At 37.7% G+C, this 22,507-nt stretch overlaps 3 protein-coding genes across 5 annotated transcripts; all 3 read left to right on the top strand.

Moving 5' to 3' along the window:
* The first annotated feature begins 1,620 nt into the window (after positions 1 to 1,620).
* Positions 1,621 to 6,934, top strand: spon2b (spondin 2b, extracellular matrix protein). Its single transcript, XM_079479373.1, has 6 exons — positions 1,621 to 1,701; positions 2,126 to 2,353; positions 2,931 to 3,154; positions 3,897 to 4,088; positions 4,315 to 4,498; positions 6,119 to 6,934. The coding sequence occupies exons 2-6, from the start codon at positions 2,134 to 2,136 to the stop codon at positions 6,295 to 6,297; spliced, it is 999 nt and encodes a 332-aa protein (XP_079335499.1). The 5' UTR covers positions 1,621 to 1,701; positions 2,126 to 2,133; the 3' UTR covers positions 6,298 to 6,934.
* Positions 6,935 to 7,583: 649 nt separating this feature from the next.
* On the top strand, positions 7,584 to 9,498 carry LOC306907330 (transmembrane emp24 domain-containing protein 11). Its single transcript, XM_079479379.1, has 5 exons — positions 7,584 to 7,797; positions 8,009 to 8,097; positions 8,215 to 8,340; positions 8,858 to 9,004; positions 9,178 to 9,498. Exons 1-5 carry the CDS (start codon positions 7,668 to 7,670, stop codon positions 9,325 to 9,327), a joined length of 642 nt encoding a protein of 213 aa, XP_079335505.1. The 5' UTR covers positions 7,584 to 7,667; the 3' UTR covers positions 9,328 to 9,498.
* A 337-nt stretch (positions 9,499 to 9,835) lies between these two features.
* Positions 9,836 to 14,358, top strand: rnf212 (ring finger protein 212). Of its 3 annotated transcripts, none has more exons than XM_079480542.1 (13): positions 9,836 to 9,894; positions 10,391 to 10,503; positions 10,734 to 10,795; positions 10,888 to 10,962; positions 11,898 to 11,954; positions 12,146 to 12,216; positions 12,312 to 12,371; positions 12,486 to 12,532; positions 12,752 to 12,821; positions 13,005 to 13,047; positions 13,146 to 13,200; positions 13,550 to 13,622; positions 13,724 to 14,358. In XM_079480542.1, exons 2-13 carry the CDS (start codon positions 10,395 to 10,397, stop codon positions 13,872 to 13,874), a joined length of 873 nt encoding a protein of 290 aa, XP_079336668.1. In that variant the 5' UTR covers positions 9,836 to 9,894; positions 10,391 to 10,394; the 3' UTR covers positions 13,875 to 14,358. The 3 variants fall into 3 exon arrangements, with proteins under 3 accessions (XP_079336668.1, XP_079336667.1, XP_079336669.1); XM_079480541.1 differs by having other exon boundaries at positions 10,325 to 10,503; XM_079480543.1 differs by lacking the exon at positions 10,888 to 10,962 and having other exon boundaries at positions 10,325 to 10,503; positions 13,724 to 14,107.
* The last annotated feature ends 8,149 nt before the right edge of the window (positions 14,359 to 22,507 follow it).

Below are 22,507 nucleotides of genomic sequence, written 5' to 3'. Positions count from 1 at the left end.
TACACAGGCTCCAGGGATATCACGGACACGGGACTACGCCAGGAACACGGCTCACCACCCCACCTCACGGCACGGGATATCGGAGACGGGCACTTGTGTGTTTTCTCACCGGCTGATCGCCACCCCTTTAAAAAATTCCCCTTCGGGGTGTTGAGAAAACAGGACAGACTGCACGTGTTGTTTCTCTACCCGTCACAGAACCCATAGAGCAAATGACCACATACCTGATCATGTCACAAAACCCCAGTGGTCTCAACATCCTCCTCTCCGACTGCTTTAGGCAGCTATCAAAAAGGATCTTTAGTTTGACCTCACCGAACCCGGCCTCTTTCAGCATGTTTCTCAATATGCGCTCTTCAGCGGCCTTGTGTCCTCATGTTCTACGTCATCAATAACCGTTAATGTCCGGTTCCGATACTCAAGAACACAAGAACAGAGAATGCATGAAAGTACCAGGATGTGTTCTCTATATCAAGGATGCATCAAATGCAACCTTGCGCGTGTACTAAAACCGCTTGAAGTCTGAGAAGTCACTGTGGCGTGTCCATCCAAGTTCGTCCACCAAAATAGAAGTCCGTACTTTGCTTTCTTGGAATTGAGAAAGAGCCCTTGTCTGGTCTCATCCAAGCCTACCACAGACCTGTGAAAAAAAGCCACTTATCATACACACCTGGCCATACCTGCACATGCAAAGACTGTTTATTGTTTATACTGACATTCTCTCTGCTGTTGATATTAAATGACACTGTAATTAACCTGTCTTCATTCACTTTTGTTATTGTTTCATGACCTCTAGTGGCAATAATGACATATTGTACCTTTAAGACTGAGTAAGAATTGTTTTTATAATAAGAATTTTGCCCATCAAGGATCTTCTAGTAGGGCATCACTTCATTAAAGTTACCGTCAAACACATCCATTTGTGCATTCATGCTTACTTTGACACACACGATTCTTTCAGAAACTTCAAACATCCTTTCAGTTAGTCCATTGTGATCAGTGTCCACTCCTTGAACAAACAATCACAGATCGAATGAACAATAAGGGAAATTGACAGTTACTGAACCCAGATCGAGCCAGACATAAAACATATGTGAAACTAATCAGATGTTGCAATCCCATTGGACCAAAAACCCAATTTACAACAGCAGAATATTGAAAACCATTAAAGAAAGCTCTCAAAAATTTTACGGGTTCGTAGGAAACCACATCCAAACAGTATTCAGCCAATTAAGTGTCAAGAAGTTGGAGAGAATTGAGAAGGGTGAGGGCTTAAACGTGAGCATGTGGAAGCAATTACAGGCTGCAGGCGGGATCGCTTCGCTCTCGGCTTGCCGGGCGCTACCAGCCAAGTCTGTTTCTACAATCAACCAACCCCACAATATTACTTCCTCATCTGAGTGCGGAAACCTCAGGAGCTAAACAGTGGTGCTCTCTCCATGGAAATCTGTTTGGGAGGGGATCTCGATTCAAATGATGACTCAGTCGCAGACACCAAAGAGGAAATCCCACATGGAGTGCTCAGCACTACATCTGGGAGGGGTCAGGAGGTTATTGATATTGTTAGACTGGTGTGACTGGTGGAAACGCATAAATAGCTGCAAAAAGCTCAGCTATCTTGCAGTCTTTCTCTGGACGCCCAGGGACAGGTGACCTCCACTTAAGTCTTCTGCAGAAAGCCCATCTGTCTCTGCGAACCCGGTAAGTGCTAAGTTCATACTGTTATGTTTGGTTTGAAAACAAACTGGAGTAAAAATTTGCATGATTATGATCAATTCAAATTAAAATGTATTTCGGGCGTTTATAATGTGGCATTTACATAATAAATCTGTGTAAGTTACCTAATCAGTTATATTTGAATACATTTTTATAATAATAGAAAGTAATGTAATGAGGTCATTTTTATTCTTAGGCAACAAATTCAACAAAGAAAACACAGAAAGGGAATTTGCTTGTTCTGACCCACATTCTTTCCACATTAGTCATTGACAATAATAATAAAAGTCATAGCTAATCCATTTTATCCGACATTTAGTTTAGAAAAGGAGTGGTCTAAAGCATTCAGACCTGGTTGTGGCGGGTATCCACATGTCTCCCATGATAACATTATTCTTTATTCCCTCAGAAACGAAAATGGAAAAGATCACATCAACAAATTCCTGGCTGCATTGTGTTACCCTGATGCTGTCTGTGCTGCCTGGAGTCCCTGCATTGCCGGTAGATGTGGACAGTGTGTGCATGGCGCCGTCCACAGCCAAGTATAGACTGACGTTTGCTGGCAAGTGGAGTCAGACTGCCTTCCCCAAGCACTACCCTCTGTACAGGCCTCCTGCTCAGTGGTCCCCCATATTTGGTGAGTATGCTCACAGAAACCATCATCTTTTAAGAAACCGCGATGATTGTTTGCTTTTAATTTTGACTCAAAAACCGATGTGCATGTGCATGTGTTCACCTCAACCTTTCACATTTTTATACGGGATACAAATTAGTTGGTACCCCTAAATACAATTTATGGAGGGCCTCTTAAGTACATGTTCTCCATTAAAGTTATCGTACCTTAACCAAGCTGTGTACCAAGCTTGCTGGTGCTTTTAAATGGGAACATTAGCAAAACATAAACATTGTCACTTTATTATTCAATTACAGAAATATAGCCCAGAGACATTGACGTTATTTTCCATGTCTCGCTGGGCAAGAAGTGCCAAAAAACAATTTGCAATGTGCAAGACGAGCTGCCGGGGATGCAATGTGCCTTACAAATGTCCTATAAAAACTTATGTTGAATGTTGACCACCCTGAAAGTCATTTTATAATCTGCATGCTGTTCCTAAACCCCCAATCAAGCTAATGATGGTGGTCCTTGGGAACCTTGTTAATTCCAAAGATAGATGAAACTTATATCCAGTGATTAAAGATCTTTATCATTATAGGAATAACTCACAGCTCAGACTATCACATCTGGGAAAGGAACGAGTACGCCAGTAATGGGGTGAGAGAGTTTTCTGAGAGAGGAGAGGCTTGGACTCTTATAAAAGAGGTGGAGGGAGCTGGTGAGCAAATCCAGAGTGTCCACGGTCTCTTCTCAACACTGCCTGTAGTTGGAGGGACTAACCAGGCAACCACAGAATTTGAGGTTTATGCAAGACACTCTTTGGTAAGTACACTGTGGTCTGCAATATGAAAAGACAGAAGACACTATGAATCCTCCTGAGCAAAAAAAGCCATGGTCTTGTTAGTATGTGATCTGTATTTCTGCACCTGGTCATTTAAAAAATCAGAATCCAATTTTTAACTCCAAAAATGCATGTGTTTTCAATCACAAGATATCAACACTTAGCATGCCCCCCCGGCAGCCATATTGCGCCAGAACACACCAGCTTATTGGTGGAGAAGAGACAGAGTTTCCAAGCCAATTGGTATATGGGGATGATTAGGACACCATGATGTATAGAGGCGAATGGGCAAATTTGGCTAGGAAGCCGGGGTTACACACCTACTCTGTTTCAAAGGACATCCTAGGATTTTTAATGGCCACAGAGAGTCAGGACCTCAGTTTAACATCTCAACCAATGAACAGTGCTTTTTGAAAGTATAGTTTCCCCGTCACTATACTGTGGCATTAGGACCCACATAGACCCCAGGGTGAGCACCCCCTGCTGGCCTCAATAACATCTCTTCCAGCAGCAACCTCGTTTTCCATCCAGGTACTGACCAGGCTCACCCCTGCTTTCCTCCAGTGGGCAACCAGTATTGGGCTACAGGGTGATATGGCCGCTGGCCTACATACTAATAGGACCATTGTAAATGATAGTTCTTTTCAAATGAAAATGAGCAAAGAGCAGCTTGTGCTAGCTAACAGGCAATTACAAGTCCCATTGGTGTTCTCATTTTTGCAGTTGTCATTCATTGTGCGCATTGTGCCAAGCCCAGACTGGTTTGTTGGAGTAGACAGTCTGAACTTGTGTGAGGGGGATCACTGGAAGGAGAACATAAGCCTAGATCTTTATCCTTATGATGCCGGCACAGACAGTGGTTTCACCTTCTCCTCACCAAATTTTGAGACCATTCCTCAAGACAAGATCACTCAGGTAATGGATAAAGGCAGACAACAGTAACCCTATGTTTATTCAACTTTGGGAATAAATCTTTGTTGTAGAAAAACTAAACACAGCCAAATGTGGTTTGCTGGTTTCAAATATGGACAAACCAAGAAATTTCAACAGCTGGATTTGTTCATTTTGACCCAACCAGCAAATCACAAATCATCATAAATGGATGTTATAAATTGTGAAACATCTGTCTTTCACTCAACAGATAACCTCATCTTTCCCAAGCCACCCTGCAAACTCCTTCTATTATCCCAGACTCAAGCATCTCCCTCCAATAGCCAGGGTCCTGTTAACCAAGATCAAGAACAACCAGTTCTTCAGCTTACCTATTCATCCAACCCAGTCTAATCAAATTGCAGTTGGGAATAAAATAGACGATTCTCTCATAAGTAAGCATGCAACCTCTTTGCAACATGAATTATCATTGTAATCAAAAATATTGAATACTTTTATGAATGCATGTATTTAATCCTTGAGAAAACACAACATATCCATAGAGAGAAGTTTAGATGATTAAATCACCAGCTTGTATAAAGGTTTATCCATCCCCATGGTAACCACAACAACAAACTGCAAACAAGATAATGAGCACCAACCCGTTTAAAGGTTTTCTGCGCTCAGCACTAAGGAAGTGTTTGTCATGGAAGTAAAATGTGTGCTTTTTTCCATCTTTCTGTTTTTCTGCTTCCAATCCGTGATACGTATAAAGATTTACAAGGTCAAAACTTCTGGAAGACTTTCTTGTAGGAGGAGATCTCTATTCAGGGTAATTTCGAGAAACAGCTAGAATTATAGTTTTGCAACATGGGAGATCATTTTAGTCAAAAAAGAGTGTAAAGAGTTTAAACTTTGTTACACTTAACATTTTTGAATGTAATTAAAGGGATAGTTCACCCAAAACTGAGCCCAAAAATTTCTGTCATCATTTATTCACCTTCAGATTGTTCCAAACCTGTATAAATAGCTTAGTTTCGCTTAATACGAAGGAAGATATTTTGAAGAATGTCAGTAACCAAACAGATCTCATCCTCCAATTCCTGCTATAGAAGGGAAAATAAATACCATGGGAGTAAAAAGGTCTGTTTGGTGTTTAGCAGAACAAATATAGGTTTGGAAAACCTGAGTGTGAGTAAATAATATAATTTGATCTATCCATTTAATGGAAAGGTTCACCCAAAATGAAAATTCTGTCATCTATTTTCAGATTCATGTCATTCAAAACGTGTGTTACTTTTTTACTTTTCATAAACACAAAAGACAAAGAGCAGAATGTCAATGGAAATGAATTGGGACTGAAAATCTCTTCTGCTCTGTCTCTCAAATCTCATTATTACTAAAACATGACATGTAGAAACGCGTTGTGCCAGATCTTAATTGATATTGACATAACACAAGGCTACTACAAGACTTACACCGTGTCTACACTGGACGCAACCGGCGTGACACGACAAAAGAAATTAGAAACGCATTAGAACCCATTATAATTGTAAATTTTGTCCACACTGGATTCTGCCACGTCCGGTGTAGGATATAGTGCAAGTCAATACATTTATGGTACTTTTATTAACAACCTTAGCAAAAAGTGAATGGATTCTCTTTTGCCACCAAAGACAAGTTTTCCTGTCTTTCCATGTTTTCTTTGTTTTACAGTCAATGCAGGGCGCATTTGATATAATGTATGTTCATATAGAAGACAATATTCTGAAGGCCATCAGGTTTGTGAAAATGACAAAAAAAAGGCTGGCCTTGGCTAACAACTTTAAAATGTTGGTAGGGAAAAAGTTAGTGTAAAGAACATCAACATTGTGTTAAAACAACCCTTTTTGTACCCCAAATGATTTAGAGTAATACGTACATTGCGAGCAAAATGATAGATTCCAGATTTATGGGTGAACTATTTATGATGTTTTTCATCATTTTTATTGTGAACTTTTTTCAATTGCGATTTGTGCTCTAATTTACACTTGGCTGAAAAGTCTTTACTAAACCTCTTTACATTGTTCCTACAGATACGCCTCTGGACTGTGAGGTGTCCGTTTGGTCACCTTGGGGTCTTTGTAAGGGTCAGTGTGGTGAGAAGGGTGTGAAACACAGAACTCGCTATATTCACATGCATCCCGCAAACAATGGGGCTGTCTGTCCACCTCTAGAAGAAGAAAAGTCCTGTATTCCTGACAACTGTGTGTGAACATGCGGAGGACATCAAGGTCAATCATATCCATCATGCTCCTTATCTGTCACTCATCCACTGGGCAGAATTCACTGGAATAACAGTACCCGTCTGGTCATGTGGGGTGTAGGGACTGTAGGTTAAGATGAACATCACATAAAAACATCTTAAGACTCCACAAAAGAAATCGAATCAGCCAAAGAAGTAGAGACATTTTCAGTAAGTGCATTACATTTGAGTGTAAAATATGATTGCTGAAAACAGCAATATTTGCTCTAAAAGCAGGAGCCTATGTTGAATTTGCTGTAACTTTATAGACGGATCTCATGCACTGTTCAAGAAGTCGTTCTATGGTGAAACACCAGTGGCATTATCAAGTTAAACAGAGAAGATAAATCACTTTTTGTAAATAAATACTTTGTTCTTGTCAATATATTTTGTATCAGTGAATGGTGTCTGTACATTAAATGGCAAACTGTATATACCATTGTAAATAAAAATTAACTTCAAACTTACGGTTTCATAGACAGAAAAAACATTGGTGAGACAAACCACTGGCACTCATGTATTTTTTGTATTTAAACCCTGTACGGTAAATCACCCCATAAGGTTTAAAACAATTTGAAGATCTTTCCATTAAATTTTAAAACTGGTCACAAGGTCTTTCAGTGTTTGGCTTGGGTTAAACCACAGTTGTCCAATTAATGCTAAATTTACAATACAATTTAATGCTAAACTTACATCACATGAAAGCAGTCTGAAGTTATAGCTGCACTCAGTGACATTATGCCATTATGTTCCATATTTAAGTTAGACCCCAAAAACTATTTTTCTCTATTTATTTATCATTGGAGTTTGGTTCCTCGCCAAATGGCCTTTTTTGGCTTGCTCACCATGAGACTTCATTTATTATTATTTGCTAGAAGGATCCTGCTTGTTCTATAAACACCATGCACAGTGCTGTGTTTTACCTTTTTTGTGTTTTTCTTATTTTCTCCTGTAAGCTGCTTTGGAACAATGCACAAATAACTATTGACTAATGTTCTACTATTGTGTGATAGCCAGAGAGTGTCTAAATACTGTATATATTTATACAAAAAAAATGTATTTAAACAAAAAACAAAAAAGCACTTTTGTATTATGCTGTAAATAAACTGTAGATACATATTTGAGACAAATGATTCCCTAAATAATGGCTATGCAGCAATGCTGGTAATAAGTTAACTATTTCCTTATCTTTTTTACATATTATTTAACCAAGCTTCCACTTGGCTTTACGCAATAACAGCAGCTGTAGATTTCTCACACTAAACCATTCACATGGTTTCTTTTGGTAACTTGTTTTCCTTTGTAGATTATTGACCTATAGAATTAAGTAGTTTACTACAATGAACGTGAGGCTAACAAGTTTGCTGTTCACTTATTTTTTCATTTTGGCTCCGGCAATGTATTTTGATTTGGGAGAGCAGGAGGAAAAGTGTATTATTGAAGAGATTCCAGAGGACACACTAGTGACAGGTCAGTTTTGTGCTACAGCTAGCCACCGTCATAGTCATTTATTGTCATTGCCAATTATTTTTTGTTCTCTTTTGTACAACATAGACACATCATAATTTGTTTGCTACTACAGTAAAGTATTGTAAAAGAAAAGTTGCTATAACACAGTGTACTGTAAAATAACTAGTGAAGTAGGCATTGCAATAGATTTAAATCTTGTTTCTCTTATAAGGCTTCTTTCTACTAGAGTATTGGGATGAAAACAAGGCCAGTAACCCACACCTTGGTTTGACTGTCAGTGTGAGAGACCCACAGCATGAGGTCTGAAATGAAAAAAAAATCTCACTGTACTGTGAATGAAATAATTGAACAGTGTGCACTAAATTATAATGTATCTGCCCGTGGGTAAATTCCTTGTACATGTTCTGTTGTATGCAGGTAATCTTGTTGAAACGCTTCGGGAGACATGGAAAATTCACTTTTACGTCTCATTCATCGGGTCAGCATTTCTTGTGTGTACAATCCAACTCCACCAGGTTTTCTGTGTTTGCTGGTGAACGTTTGGTAAGTTGGGAGACATTATGGTCCAAATATAAAAAGTTCTCCAAAGAGTTAAAAATCTGTCCCTTTTCACACTAACATTGTTACAAACTTGTTTGGCTTTTAATCTTAAAGATGAAAAAAAGCACCATAATAGTAACATTTTCTATATGACTTATGTGCTGCATTCAAATTACTCTGTCTGAAAAACAGTCACATTTTTTACATGTTATTTACTAAAAATAACTTTGGTCTCAATTAAAGTATATTGTTGTGCTGTAAGACAACGACTTAAGATTATAAATGCATAGGCTGTATGAAGTACTTTTGAAATGTAAGTGTTTATAAAGGCAGAGTGCCAACATTTAAAAAAATAAGTCAATAAATGTATCAACATTTCAACATTGGTAATTCACAGTATAAATCAGGAAATACAAGTTTTAAAACACTATGAGTATTAATAAATTATATTTTTGGTATTCCTTTTACATAACATAATTGAAATATGTGGGGGGGCTGTTACTCATGTCCTTATGTACAGAAAGTGCATTTAGATGTCCAAATGGGCAAGCATACCCTGGATCCAAATGCTGCCAAGGCAAAAGACACAATGAAAGCAATGGAGTACAACCTGCAACATCTCATTGACCAGATGTGGTACATTAGCAGGCAGCAAGATTTCCAGAGGGTAAGCAAACACAAGCAGTATGAAGTGCCTGACAACAAAATCTTACCATATAAATGACTGGCCAAAAATCTGAATAAGAACCAGACCAAGTTTCATCCGTCCATGTTTTCCATGCTACACTTACTCTAGGGTCATTATGTGTAATTTGTATCTGTTTACTTTGCTGCAACCAGGAACGTGAGGAGACGTTTCGCCAAATGAGTGAAGAGACGAATGGAAACGTTTTGTGGTGGGCTCTTATTCAGACGTCAATACTTCTCTCTGTTGGTTTCTGGCAAATGAAAAGCCTAAAAGACTTTCTCATTGAAAAGAAGTTGGTTTAGCTTTGTAAAAATTAGTAGATGTGTGTTTAAACAAATGCCACCCTGTTTGAAACATTTGTAATGTAGGCTAAGCGTCTCAATGATCTCATTTGAGGTTGATGTATAATTTTACTCTGCATTGAGGAATGTTTTAAAAACAGACAGGTGTAAATAAATTCATGTTAAATACCTAAATCACATCTCGATTCTCTTTATACTTTCTTCAAAATCTTACATTGTGCTTTTTAAAAAGGTTCATCTTTACAATACCACATCCCAGAAAATGTAGCTTTCTTTGTCATAACTTTGTTTAAAATAATCAAAATGGCAGAAAGTTTTAGAAATGTTATTTGGCTGATAACACTTTATCATGGTAAGTTTTAAACATGGTCCGAAATAAGTTTAAATGTCAATATTATCATGATATGTTCAAAATAGGCACTTTTTCAATTCATTTAGATTTATTAATAAAATAATGAAAAATATACGAGTGAATTATAATATAAAGCTATCAGTTTACCACCATGGCGGCTGCGAGATTTCGTCACTATGACGTCATTTTCCGCTGTACGTCCGTGAGGAAATCAGGTAATTAACATGTTATGCTAACTAGCGAATCTGACATTTAATATGGAAACTTCTGATTAGTTTACACAGATATTGAATTTCGACTTTTAAAATCTATTCAGCACATCATTCGTGAACGTTTCTTAGCAATTATAACTCGAATATAGCTTAAACTCTCTCCAATGCATCGGTTTATCGAGCTAGCTACTTAAGACCTGATTACATCATGCAAGTTAACCGTAAATCATAATTGTGTCGTTTGTTTTCATAACAATAGTTCAAATATTCATGTACACCGAACAGTTTGTTTTCATTTGGCCGAACGAAGCACTTAGAATGACAATCCCATGTCTTAACATTACCAATTGAACGTGCATACCCAGTGCATACTCCGTTATTTGGAAAGCCCAGAGGCACGCCGCATATTGTGTGTTATGATTATTCCCCACAGTCTGTCTAGATTTTGAGACTGATGTTTGAGACACAGCCCGAGTCATGCCATTGTGCTGAAACACAGAACAATGTCTCACTGGATCTGCTGTAACTCCTGCTTCACGCCCTCTGGATCTGAACGTCAACTAGCCGTCACAAACTGCGGCCACATCATCTGTAATGTTTGCTTTCAGAGAGGTACTTTAGTTTGTTCACAAAGCATACTGTATGCTGATACTGTATTTATTAAAAGTGTTTATTAATAACTGTAGTTGCTGTGAGCTAATTCATTATTCCTATAAGAATCATGAGCTCATTTTGCTTTGAATTACAGTATTAAAGTGGCAAAACTACTGTTGTAAATATGTGAATATAGTTCCCTCTGGTGGATGTAATACTGTACAACATGCTGCTTGTATTTCTAACAGGAAAGCAAGGTGTGTGTCTTATTTGCAAAGCAAAATGTCAGATCTCCCCACTTTCTGATAAAGTAAGATACAATACATTTGTTTAGCATACACAATAATCATATCATTTAGTTTGTGTTGTTATGGCCCTAATCCGTGCATCATATTTTCATAGAGCAGCTCAGAAGTTCAGGCACTTTTTTCAGATACAAACACAGTTGCTGCCAAGTACTTCTCAGAGATAAGCAAGGTAATCGTAACTATATTGCAGCTATGAGAATCAAACATGAATGAATGAAGGAGGCATTTATATAGTGCTTTATTTTGTATTGCTGTACGCCCAAAGCTCATGTGAGGGGGGTCTCTCCTTAACCACCACCAGTGTGCAGCATCCACTTGGAAGATGCGACGGCAGCAGCTCACCACACACCAGCAATAGGTGGGGAGGAGAAAGATATAGAGCCAATTCAGAGGGCGGGGAATATTAGGAGGCCATGATTGACAAGGGCCAGTGGCGGGAATCTGGTCTGGAGACTGGGGTTACACCCCCGCTCTTTGCGAGAAGTGCTGTGGGATCTTTAATGACCATAGGGAGTCAGGACCTCGGTTTAACGCCTCATCCGGAGGACGGTGCTTTTTTACCGTATAGTGTCCCCGTCACAATGCTGGGGCATTAGGACCCATACAGACCACAGGGTGAGCACCCCTTGCTGGTCTCACTAACATCTCTTCCTGCAGCAACCTAAAGTTCCAGGATCAAATCTTTTTTTTGTGTTAATTTAAGCCAACAGCTGAGGTTGTCCCTTTTTGATCCAACACTGGGTTGAAAATAACCCAGCATTTTTTGTGCATGTGTTGTTGTGCTACAAGAGAAAAGTGTTTTCTTATAAGGATCTTCTATGGGAGGAAAACACTGAGCATGAGTGTATTGCGTTCATGTTCTGGCCTTATGCTTTATTAATGACGTTTGTGCTAGATGACATATTTTAATCTCTGGTATGCCTACAGCAAGTCTATAGGAACATGTTCTATAGGAAAACATAAAACTGTATTTGTTACTTAATGCTCTATAACATACTGAATTTGGTCTTTCAATATCACTGTATTACAAAAATCTGTCCAGCATCGCTCTTTTTTCAACCACTGCTCATATCATCACTTACAGACCTAATCCTTTCTGTGTAGGTCTTACAATTCCAGACAAGACATCAGAAAAGATTACTGACCCACTATCAGCAAAAGGTAATGTCTTACCCTCTCACCCTTACAATGCTAACAATGTTAAAACAAACCTTATTTCTTTAAAAGATTAGATTAGGAATTTTTGTTTGTTCTTTAAAACATTCATTTCTTATTCATCCTAAGAAACATAATTAAAAAGAAACACATTTTACAGATTGAATGAATTACTGTATCAAAACACTTTACCAAAGGTTGAGAGAATGCAGGAGGCTGGACTGAAAATGCAGCAAGAGATGCAGCAAGAAATGCAGAGAATGTCCAAGTAAGGATGAAAAATAGGTGGGGTGGGCAATAAAATCACAGTAATACTACTGTATATCACAATTGTGTTCTATACATTTTCCTTATGTTTTACAGAAAGATTACAGAACAGAATGCCTACATTACAAAGTTAGAAATGACTCTTCAACATCAAAGGTATCACTACCTAAATTGGATATTAAATATAACATTTGCCAAGAAAAGGTCAAATACAGTATATAGTTAAAGGTTACTTAGCATACAGTATGTAATACATCTTTTGCTTTCAAGACTGACATCACAGGCCAATCTACATTCAGCAAGTCATTTGAGTACAAGTATGTTTCAATTGTCATTTTAATGCATTTATGTCTTTTTAGATTTTTTGTATGAAGAATCTAAAATGTATATTATACACAGTACGTGCACTATTGCCTTACAGCGCAGTGTATTGCATTTGTGTTGTCGCTGTCTACTTAACTTGTTATGTGTCCCAGTACTGTAAGTCTGAAATAGATCCATTTAATTTTAAAGGACTCTCGCTCTGTTTATTTCAGCTTCCGCTGTTACAAAAATTCCCTATTTTTCTCCACTCTCAAAGTCACGGACGTTATCCACCTCCAGCTTGTGAGTATGGTTTTCTACAATAATCTTTCTACGAGAACATGCATATCTGTGATGGTCCTTTAAAAAACAACATAAACATCCTCTTGCAAAAGTCTGTGAAATTGTATCTAGTTTTTCAAAATAGCCTGTATTTCAATCAGCCTGTATTATTGCTTGTAATTTTTCTTTGGATGTTTCTCTCAGAGCTGAAGGCATAGAGATCAACACCAGGGGGCTCTCTCACAAAGTATACTTTTCCTTGCGTGATTCATAATTTACCCGCTTAAGTTCATGTGTTTTAAAAGCTGCTTTTGCTGAACTATAAAGGTCTTTTTCTCAATCTAGCCAGGCAATTCAGGTAGAATTAGTCTCATAAGCTCACAGCAGGATGGACCAACAGGTTTGTCAGCACTGGTGATCCAGTGTTACACTGTTTTCCATATTTTTTATGCTTTTTTGGAAAACCTGACTAAAGATTATACATGTTCTATTATGTAGGATTGGACATTTTCAAATCATTTTGTAGTTGCATATTACATTTTCAATCACTCAAAACTCACAATTCTTCTATAGACAAAAAAGTGGTGAAAGTCATTAAGGTTGCAGAGTTTGTAAACTTCGTATTACATAATGTCCTTATTTAAAAGTGAATAGACAGACACTTATTTTACAGTGATATCAAAGATCCTTTTATACAGTCTTGCCTTGTCATATACTTTGTTCTGTGATGAATGGTCTCCTCCATTTAGGTTCAGTAGCTCACCGAGCATCCAGTCAGAGCACTATGGGTAGCCATTCAGCACCATTCAGAGCCACTGTCAGGTATTTCTTCCACTAAAGAATGACTCCACTGTGTTGTATACTGGAAAACCACTCTATCTTAGTATGGACGCCCGGAGTAACATGAGAAGTATCTCTTGCAGTAGGGAATTCTCAAGTGGTCTACGGGACCCTGTGATGAGTCCATCCCATAATATGGCCTACCGCAGAGAGTCGCCATGGGAGACGCCTGTGTTCAAACTGCCCTCAGCTTACAAATACCCTTCTGTGTCTTCTCTCGGACCCCCACCATAACATCCAAAAGCAATACAGCTTATCGTATGTCAAAATATTATTTGATGTCACAAAGTTGGTCTATTTTAACTCAGTTTGCTGTGATGCTGTAAATAGTACATGTTTTTGGTAAAACACATCAGGCTTATTACTTATATAACCATCTGTTGCACAAAATACTCACAGCCATGGCCTGTAATAGACTCGTTTGATGATGCAATGCATTAAAGCGGCCTCTCTGTGTGAAACAATGGACATCTGTGCTCTTGTTTCCATTAATGTTTCTATGTATTGTCATAATTGATCACAGACCTTTCTTAATTGGTTTGCGAGTGTGAATTTTAATACGCCTTTTCTTGCATGACTCACGTTGTGTCAGCAGCATGTGCTGTTAATCACATCCAGTGTGTTCTCTGCTCTTTATTTTTCCTCTGTGCGCTGATGCCATTTTACTGAGGTGTTCATACCTTGTTCACGTGGATTAAAATGGTGGATATGAGGTCCTACGTTTTAGAGTTTGCTCAGGATTTTTGAAAAGGAACAAGTGTATCTTGGTTATATTTTCTTGGGTTGTGTAGTCAAATTCTGTCTAAAAAATGTTTGAAACGAAAAAGCTAATTATGGAAAACAGTGATATGGCTGGTTGCTGTATAGTTATTCAAGTATTCTAAATGGTTTAGCCAACACAATCTCATGGCAATTTATAACTATTTGACATGATGGATGATTTGTGTGAACTCCAGTTGGCTGCAGCACATTGTACAGTAGCACAATGTGATAATCTGGCTCAAATCAAGAGAATACATGAATTCTCTGTTGTATTCTGGTGTTTGGAGGATATGGCTCAGGTCCTTTCATTTAAAGTCTATGCTTTCTTCAAGCAAATTTCTTGTCTGCTCTACTGAATCCTAATGTAATGCTTCTCAATGAGGGGCTCAATGAGTTTATTACTTAGGCCCAGAGGTTGCTCAACCCCCTTATTCTAATATCAATAGATTCAGAGTAGGGTGTATGATGTTCCATAAAACAGCACGTGAAATCAGAATATTTAAGATGTTAACTGTAAGTCCGGACCACTGAAGTCTAAGAACTCTTATTAAGAGCTACATGAATTCCAGCACCTTCAAATCCCTCCAGCCAGTTACTCAGGTGTTTTATATTTTCTAAAAAACAATCGTCATACATCTAAAAGCTGCATAAGAGTAGATGAACACGTGCCATAATATTTTGTAAATCTTGTGACAGCGTAAAGTGTGTAGTGAAAGAAGAGATGTTTATACCTTTAGGGCCAAGTGTGATCAAAAGACAGCAGAGATTGTTCTAGTGTCATATCTGCCAGGTTACATAAGCCGTCATAAGAAAGAAGACACAGTTACACCCAAATACAACTTAAACATGTTTGCCTTTGATATTAGTAGTACTAATGTTTAAGGGGGAAAAGACAGAGATTAACTGCAGTATGTCTGACAGTATATTTTTTCAGCCTACAAGGAAACCGTGTCACCTAGTGGTAGTGCTTATTAAGATAATGTTTTCAGATGATGTTCTCGGGTTCCGTGTTACAAATGCCATGACATTGTGTTGAGTCACAACCACCTAGTCATCGTATATCAACTGATTTCAAAACCCTAGAAACAAGCAAACAAACACTGTCATGATGAAAAAACAGCTAAAACCGCCTAAGCATGCTGATTTCAGCTGTTCCAGTTTAATCTCATTTTAATTGTTTTAATGAATAAATCCAATGTGAATCGTACAATTATAATAAAAAAGATGGTTATAAAGCGAATGAGATGGTGTAAATGTAAATTAACCACCTTGTGAAATAGTTACGAATTGCCATGAAATTGTGGTGTGAGTCCCCCAGCCTGGTCACAGGTGTTAGCCGGCTGGTTTTAGAGGAATTTTGACCACTTTTTCAGCTGGTCAAAGCAGCAAAAGTTTTGCGGGATAGGAGAAGCAGATTAAACAGCCAATGTTGCCGGCAAATTCACAGCATTATTTGTTTTTGAAAACAATACAGCCAAAAATGGATGTAAAAATAGTTTACAGCTGTTTACTTGGTTTAAATTACAGGCAACGTAGACGACATATGATGGTAATATTTGGTTAGGATTTATCACATTTATGAAAAAGGGTGAAACTTTTTGACTACAAAAGGTACCAAAAGGAAATCCTAACATTCGTAAATAAAATGTATTTTTCTTGAATGAATATAAATGTCTGTGGCTTGAACAAATGAATTAGATGTGTGATATTTGACCTGTGTTTTGACTTGCATAACCTTATATGTTTTGCTTATAGTAAATATTTTCTTGTACAGCTTTGTAACAATGAAAATTAATACTGACTTGGCTTGACTAGATGATTTTTTTTTGTCATTTTTTTTTTAATTTTCATTGTTACAAAGCAGCTGTACATGAAACATATTAAAGTTATACAAGTAAAAAAAGGTGAAAACACAGAAGACAGACACACACACACACCGGTTGAAACACAACCACATACAAAAATTGGACTCAACAACTACACGCACACAGATTCACACGTACTCACACACAGGCACGTGAACACACGTGCACACAGGCAGGCACAGTGGTTATCACAAAGAATCACACATTGAAAAGTATTGAGAGAGAAACACAGGTCAAATAATAAACACACTATAAATTCCTATATGTAATATTAAATATGTTATGTAAAACTTTAACATTTTAGTTCTACAGTAGCCCCCCAGGGCAGGCAGCCAGTGCAAAACAGTATGCAAACTGTGGCAAGGGTACTAAAACTACAATGGGAAAAAAAAACCTTGGGAGAACCCAGGCCCAACCAGGGGTTTCCAGTTCCCCTCTGGCAAAAGCTGCAAGCTGCCGCTTATTCCTTCTTTATCAAGTCGCTGCTTCTTTCTTTTTCCAGCTCTATCATCTCAGCTCTTGTCAGGTCACTGCTTCCCATAGTCAGCTCTACCATCAGGTCTGGGCATGAACTGCATCCTTCTCCCTGTGGTAACCTTAGAACAATGAGACAAGACAGCTGAGAGTACAGTACTGTTCTACACTTTTTGATGCAACAAGTATTTTGATGTAACAAGTATCAGTTATCATTTGAGGTGTTCCTGGTTCCGGTTGATATAAGTAATGCAGCTTAAACCCTCAGAGGATTTATATTATGGAAGTGTGTATGCAAAATTGAAACTGACAGTGTGTCTGCCTCCCGGACAGTACAGGGAAGACTGTTCCAAAGTGTAGGTGCAAGATAGGAAAAGGACCACCGGCACTTCATTTAGAAATTCTAGGTATTACCAACTGACCGGATGCCGGATAGAGTAATACACATGAAGGACTTTTAAAAAGAGAAGTTCACTTAGGTACTGAGGAGTAAAACCATGTAGGGCTTTATAGGTAATAAGCAAGATTTTTAAAGTTAATGCAATTCTTTATAGGTAACCAGTGCAAGGTTGACACAACCGGGCTAATATGCTCATTCTTTTTTGTATGTGTAAGAACTTGAGCTGCCCTGTTTTGGGCCATTTGGAGTTTTTGTAATAAGCCTACAGGGCAACTAATAGTGCGGTACAGTAATATAGTCTTGATGTCATAAATACATGAATTAACTTCTCTGCATCTGATAGTGACAGCATATGACGTAGTTTAGATATTAAAAAAAATTGTTTTACAGGTGTTGGCGACATGGCTCTCGAAAGATAGATTACTATCAAATAAAATGCCAAGATTCTTTGCTGATGACAAGGTTTTTATGTAACATCCATATTGAATCAAATTATATCAAATTCCATTATTTGATTCAACTGTGGTGTTTCATCGGGGCTTCGAGGAAATACAAAGTTGAGTGTCATCAGCATAGCAGCAACTCCATGTCACTCTTTATATCTCCTAGAGGTAACATGTATAATGCGAAGAGCAGAGGCCCGAAGACTGAGCCCTGGTATACCGTACTGGACTTGTAATTTGCATGACACCTCATTGTTTATGGCTAAAAATAATTAAACGGACGGATAGATAAGATTTAAACCTTTTTAAAGCTATGTCATTTATGCCAACGTAATTTCCGAGTCCATGTAAGAGTGTGCTGTGGTCAATAGTGTTGAATGCAGCACTAAGGTCTAGCAGCCCCAATAACAAGATACAACCTTGGTCAGACGCCAAAAGCAGATAATTTGTAACTCTGATCAAAGCAGTCTCTGTACTGTGATGTGCTCTAAATCCAGACTGGAATCTTTCATTGATGTCATTCCTCTGGAGGAAGGAACATAATTGAGTTTAAACTTCTTTTTCTAGAACTTCAGATATGAAAGGTAGGTACGATTTATGTCTGTAGTTAACTAGTTCTCCAGGCCTTATAACAGCCACTTATATTAGGCACATGTTCTAGTGTCAGAGATGAGTTAATAATGCTAAGAAGAGCGTCTATAATTTATGGGAGCATCTCTTTCAGTAGATTTGTAGGTATAGGGTCTAGCATGTAGTTGATTTAGATGATCTAATGATTTTAGATAGTTCATCGTGATCTATGGTAGATAATAATAGCAATTTCTCCTTAGGGGCGCTATAGTTAGTTGTTTGTTCAGCGAATGTCGCTTCTGGTTGCATTGTTATAATTTTTTCTCTAATATCTTAAATTTTATTTGTGAAGTAGGTAATAAATTCATCACTGCTATACTGATACCCAGAATCAGAAGCCACGGTATTAAATAGAAACCTAGGGTTGTGCTGGTTTGCTTACATGTACATTTAGTCATTTAGCAGACGCTTTTATATAAAGCGACTTACAAAGAATTCAGGGAGCAATAAGCGATATATGCTTCTATTAATGATGAAAAGTAGGCGGATCTAGACGTTTTTAGGGCTTTCCTGTATTTTCCAATACTATCCTTCCATGCTGTATGAAATACCTCTAATTTAGTTTTAAAGATGTCGCTTTCTTAAGAGCCTGAGTGTTTTCATTATATCATGGTGTTGGGCTGTCATCTTTTGTAATTTTTCTTCTTTAAGTGTCTAGCAAGCAACTGTCTAGCGTTTCCGAGAAGGTGGAGTAAAAATGTTTAAGTGGTAATGTCAAGATATTCAACGTTATTACTCATGCTAGGGAATTGAAACAATACAGGCAGATTATAGAGAATCGCACCTTTATTAGTTGAAGTTATAGTTCTCTCATGATTTACAGCCATAGGCCAATGAAGCAAACATTATACCAGAAAATGATCCGGAATGTCTTCGCTCTGCTGAAGAATATTAATGTCGTCCACATTTGTACCATAAGACAGTAATAAATCTAACATATGATTAGGAAGGTGAGTGGGTCCTGACACATGTTGGCTAACGCCCATGGAGTTAAGAGTGTCTTTGAAAGCCATTCATAAAGCATTTGTATCGTTATCTACATCATGGATGTTAAAGTCACCAACAACATGGACTCTGTCTGCGGCCAGTACTAGTTCAGGTAAAAACCAACCAAATTCTTTAATAAAATCTGGAGCCCTGGAGGCTTATATACATTTTAAAGATGTTTTATCCCTAGTATTAGGTGTTGTAGTACCATGACTTCAAAATAATTGTGTTTAAAATTAGACTTCTGGGAAATGCTATAAGAGTTATTGTAAAGTGCAGGGACACCTCCCTCTCTTGCCTTTTAGACGAGGCGCATGTTTATAATAATAATATTTTTTTTAGTAAACATTGAAAACAAGTCCTGCAGACCCAACCACCACAAAAGGGTTAAAACGGCTTGGTTTTAGCAGTTTTATTCAGCAGGCTAGTAATCACATAGCAATATGTTGAAAAGTAGCCAGTTTTGCATGGAAACGCACCACTCGCTGAATGTTCTTCAGAAAATGTAAAAATCGAATTAATAAATGACTTGAATTCGGAATAATAGAGCCTCACTGATCCAGGAAGTGGATAGTTTCTGCTTATTGACCGAAGATGGTGCATATCGTAAACATAATCTTGCACAATTTGCCACGCACTTACGCATCACTTCACATTACGCATCTTCCTACTCTATTTTTAATAGTCTGTGTTTCCTCTGCACATTTAGCATTTGCTCTGGTAATAGCACATCTGGTTGCCGTTTTCTCCTGATGTGGTGCTGTACACTCGTATGGGGCACCGTGAGCGTGCGTGTGTTTACAATAATCACTTCCCACAATTACTACAACAGAAGGAAAAAAGTTGTTGGAGGCAGTTAAGTTTCCAGGCGGCTCACCTCTTTGGAATGCGAAAGAAAATTCATGAAAAATTCACGAAACCACACCGGTGAGCACAGTCCCAGTTCTTCTTGAAACTACACAATGACAGGATTGAATATGATTTTTCTTGCTTTTTTCAGGTTAATCAAACCCAGAAGCCTGTAGGGGCAGCTTAAAGGGCCACGTGTGAGGTGGGGTATGAACGTTATAATAGGTACAACTGAGATACTGCCGCATACACCTGGAACTCATTAGCCGTACATGTGCAGAGAAACAGACTATTATGTTGGCAAGGACTAACCTCTCTCTAACTCAATCTTCTGTGTAGATTTCTAGAACTATAATCTCGCACAGCTAATACACCAACTGTAGATGTACCTGTGACAGTCAATGTTCCAAAGCCTTACCAAATGAAATGTCCACTGAAATGTTGGTGGTACGGTGTGTTTCATTACATCACCGCAAATGAAGTGGTTGGGTTTCATATAGTGACTTCAGTTTGACGAAACCCTGAAACGGCCATAATTGAATGCTACCATATGTTTGGCTTATGAAGTTTGTTAAAGCAGTGGAAAGATTGAACAGCAGCTTAATTGTGTTGTACAGATGTTGAGGACACATTTTGCGCTTCATTAAAAGACATGGAGTTGTGTAATTCTGCCATTTGGATAAAGTTATGGTTGACATTGGATGCCAGTCAGATTAAATGTCAGGGTCAACCAGGGAAACTAAGATGTTTCACCCCTGCAAAAAGATGTAGAGTGGGAATACCACAGTGGAGTGATGATATCCGATAGTGAGACTATGGTTACCGATATGCCATAGTAGATGTAGTCGGTTCAGATCCGAATTCATTCTTCATCATTTTGCTTTTTCTGGCACATTTAGCATTCAAAACAAAAGCACGTGCAGAATACAGTAAGCGTAGCGTTTTGTTTACAAGCATTGATCAAATGTCGCATTTTTGTATAGCTAACGCATAATGTATGTACAATGATGAAAGTGTACAATTTCGAAAACGTGGTTAGAAAAAGTCAAAGAAATGAAACTGTCACTCAGTAACCCACAGAAGAAATAACATCATCAGGGTTGTATGTTAGCAAACACGACACTCAAGTACCACATCAAAGGCTTCAACACATGCAATGAATCACCAGACTGACACACAACATGGCAGCCACCAGCCGGAATAAAAGCAGTGACATCAGGCTTTAATTACAGTGTTATTCTAGCCGAAACGCTGCAACGCTCTAATAAATATGGATTTTGTTTTACATTGCTGGATTGGAATATGAATGGAAATGACATGTTGATTTATTTGTTCTGAGCCAGAGTAAACTGAGGGGAATATTTAGATGTAATGCCTGTCAAGAGGCAAATGCATTACCAACACAAACATTAGGAAACTGTATGTCAGACACCATTGAATCACATCATCTAATCCCCTAATGCTTGATACAAACTCGTAAAACCACATGATGATTCTTTATATTTCATGCTACATCATATAAATCAAACACACACAACTCAGCGGTCAAACTTTAACTGGGTGAAAAACCAACCCATGCAGTGGCACTATTTGAGATTCATATACTCATGAATGTATGATGTTGGGGCATAATAAACAGCATAATTTGTTTATGTATTTTAATCAAGAAACAAGAAACATATACAGGTTCACAGTCAAATGATGTATCTACATGCTTTGAAGTAGGGAGTAAAAAACATATATTAGTTTACATTTAAGTTTTTAGAAAAGTGTAGCCTACTGTATAGATGACCTAAAATATTTTATTTATTTATTACATATAAAATTATACCAACATACTGTAGATGAATGAAGCACAATGATATAGATAATCCAAATATGGAGATTTTTTTAAATCACTCTCTTAAATATGTGGCTACATTCTGTATTTTCCTTAAGAATGATCATCAATAACAATAATTATTTAAGTGTCTTTATAATAATTATACTTCAATATAATTCTTTATAACTTTCATCTTTGTACTTTGTAGCAATGGTATATTTATTTGATGACAAAATTAAACACGAAAATTAGTTTATGTTGTTGTTATTATTTACTTCATACCATATTAATTGACTAAAAAGCAACTTATTTTTTGTTTATAATTTATGATTAAAATATTAATGTAAATTTGTATTGGTAAAAACTCTTGCTTTAATCTTCTGCCCTCCCAACAATTGTTTCTTTCCCACCACCTTTCTCGCCCCTCCCTTTTGGATTTCATGCATCATCCAGGACATGGCAGGTGATGCACGCATGTGAATGGTAGCGATTATAATCACTTAGCATGTCACGGTCTGCCCCGACTGTAAACTCGCCGTCTCGTGTGTTTCTTGAGTTGCCCAGTGTGACCGTTTCCAATGTCTATTTTCTTTAAGACATCCAGCTCCTTAAAGGTGTCAACAGATAGTATTGTA

Source organism: Barbatula barbatula, assembly GCF_947034865.1.
Source record: "Barbatula barbatula genome assembly, chromosome: 18".
Taxonomy (NCBI): Eukaryota; Metazoa; Chordata; class Actinopteri; order Cypriniformes; family Nemacheilidae; genus Barbatula; species Barbatula barbatula.
The sequence above is the reverse complement of the archived record's forward strand: the minus strand, read 5'-3'. Positions and strand labels throughout refer to the sequence as shown.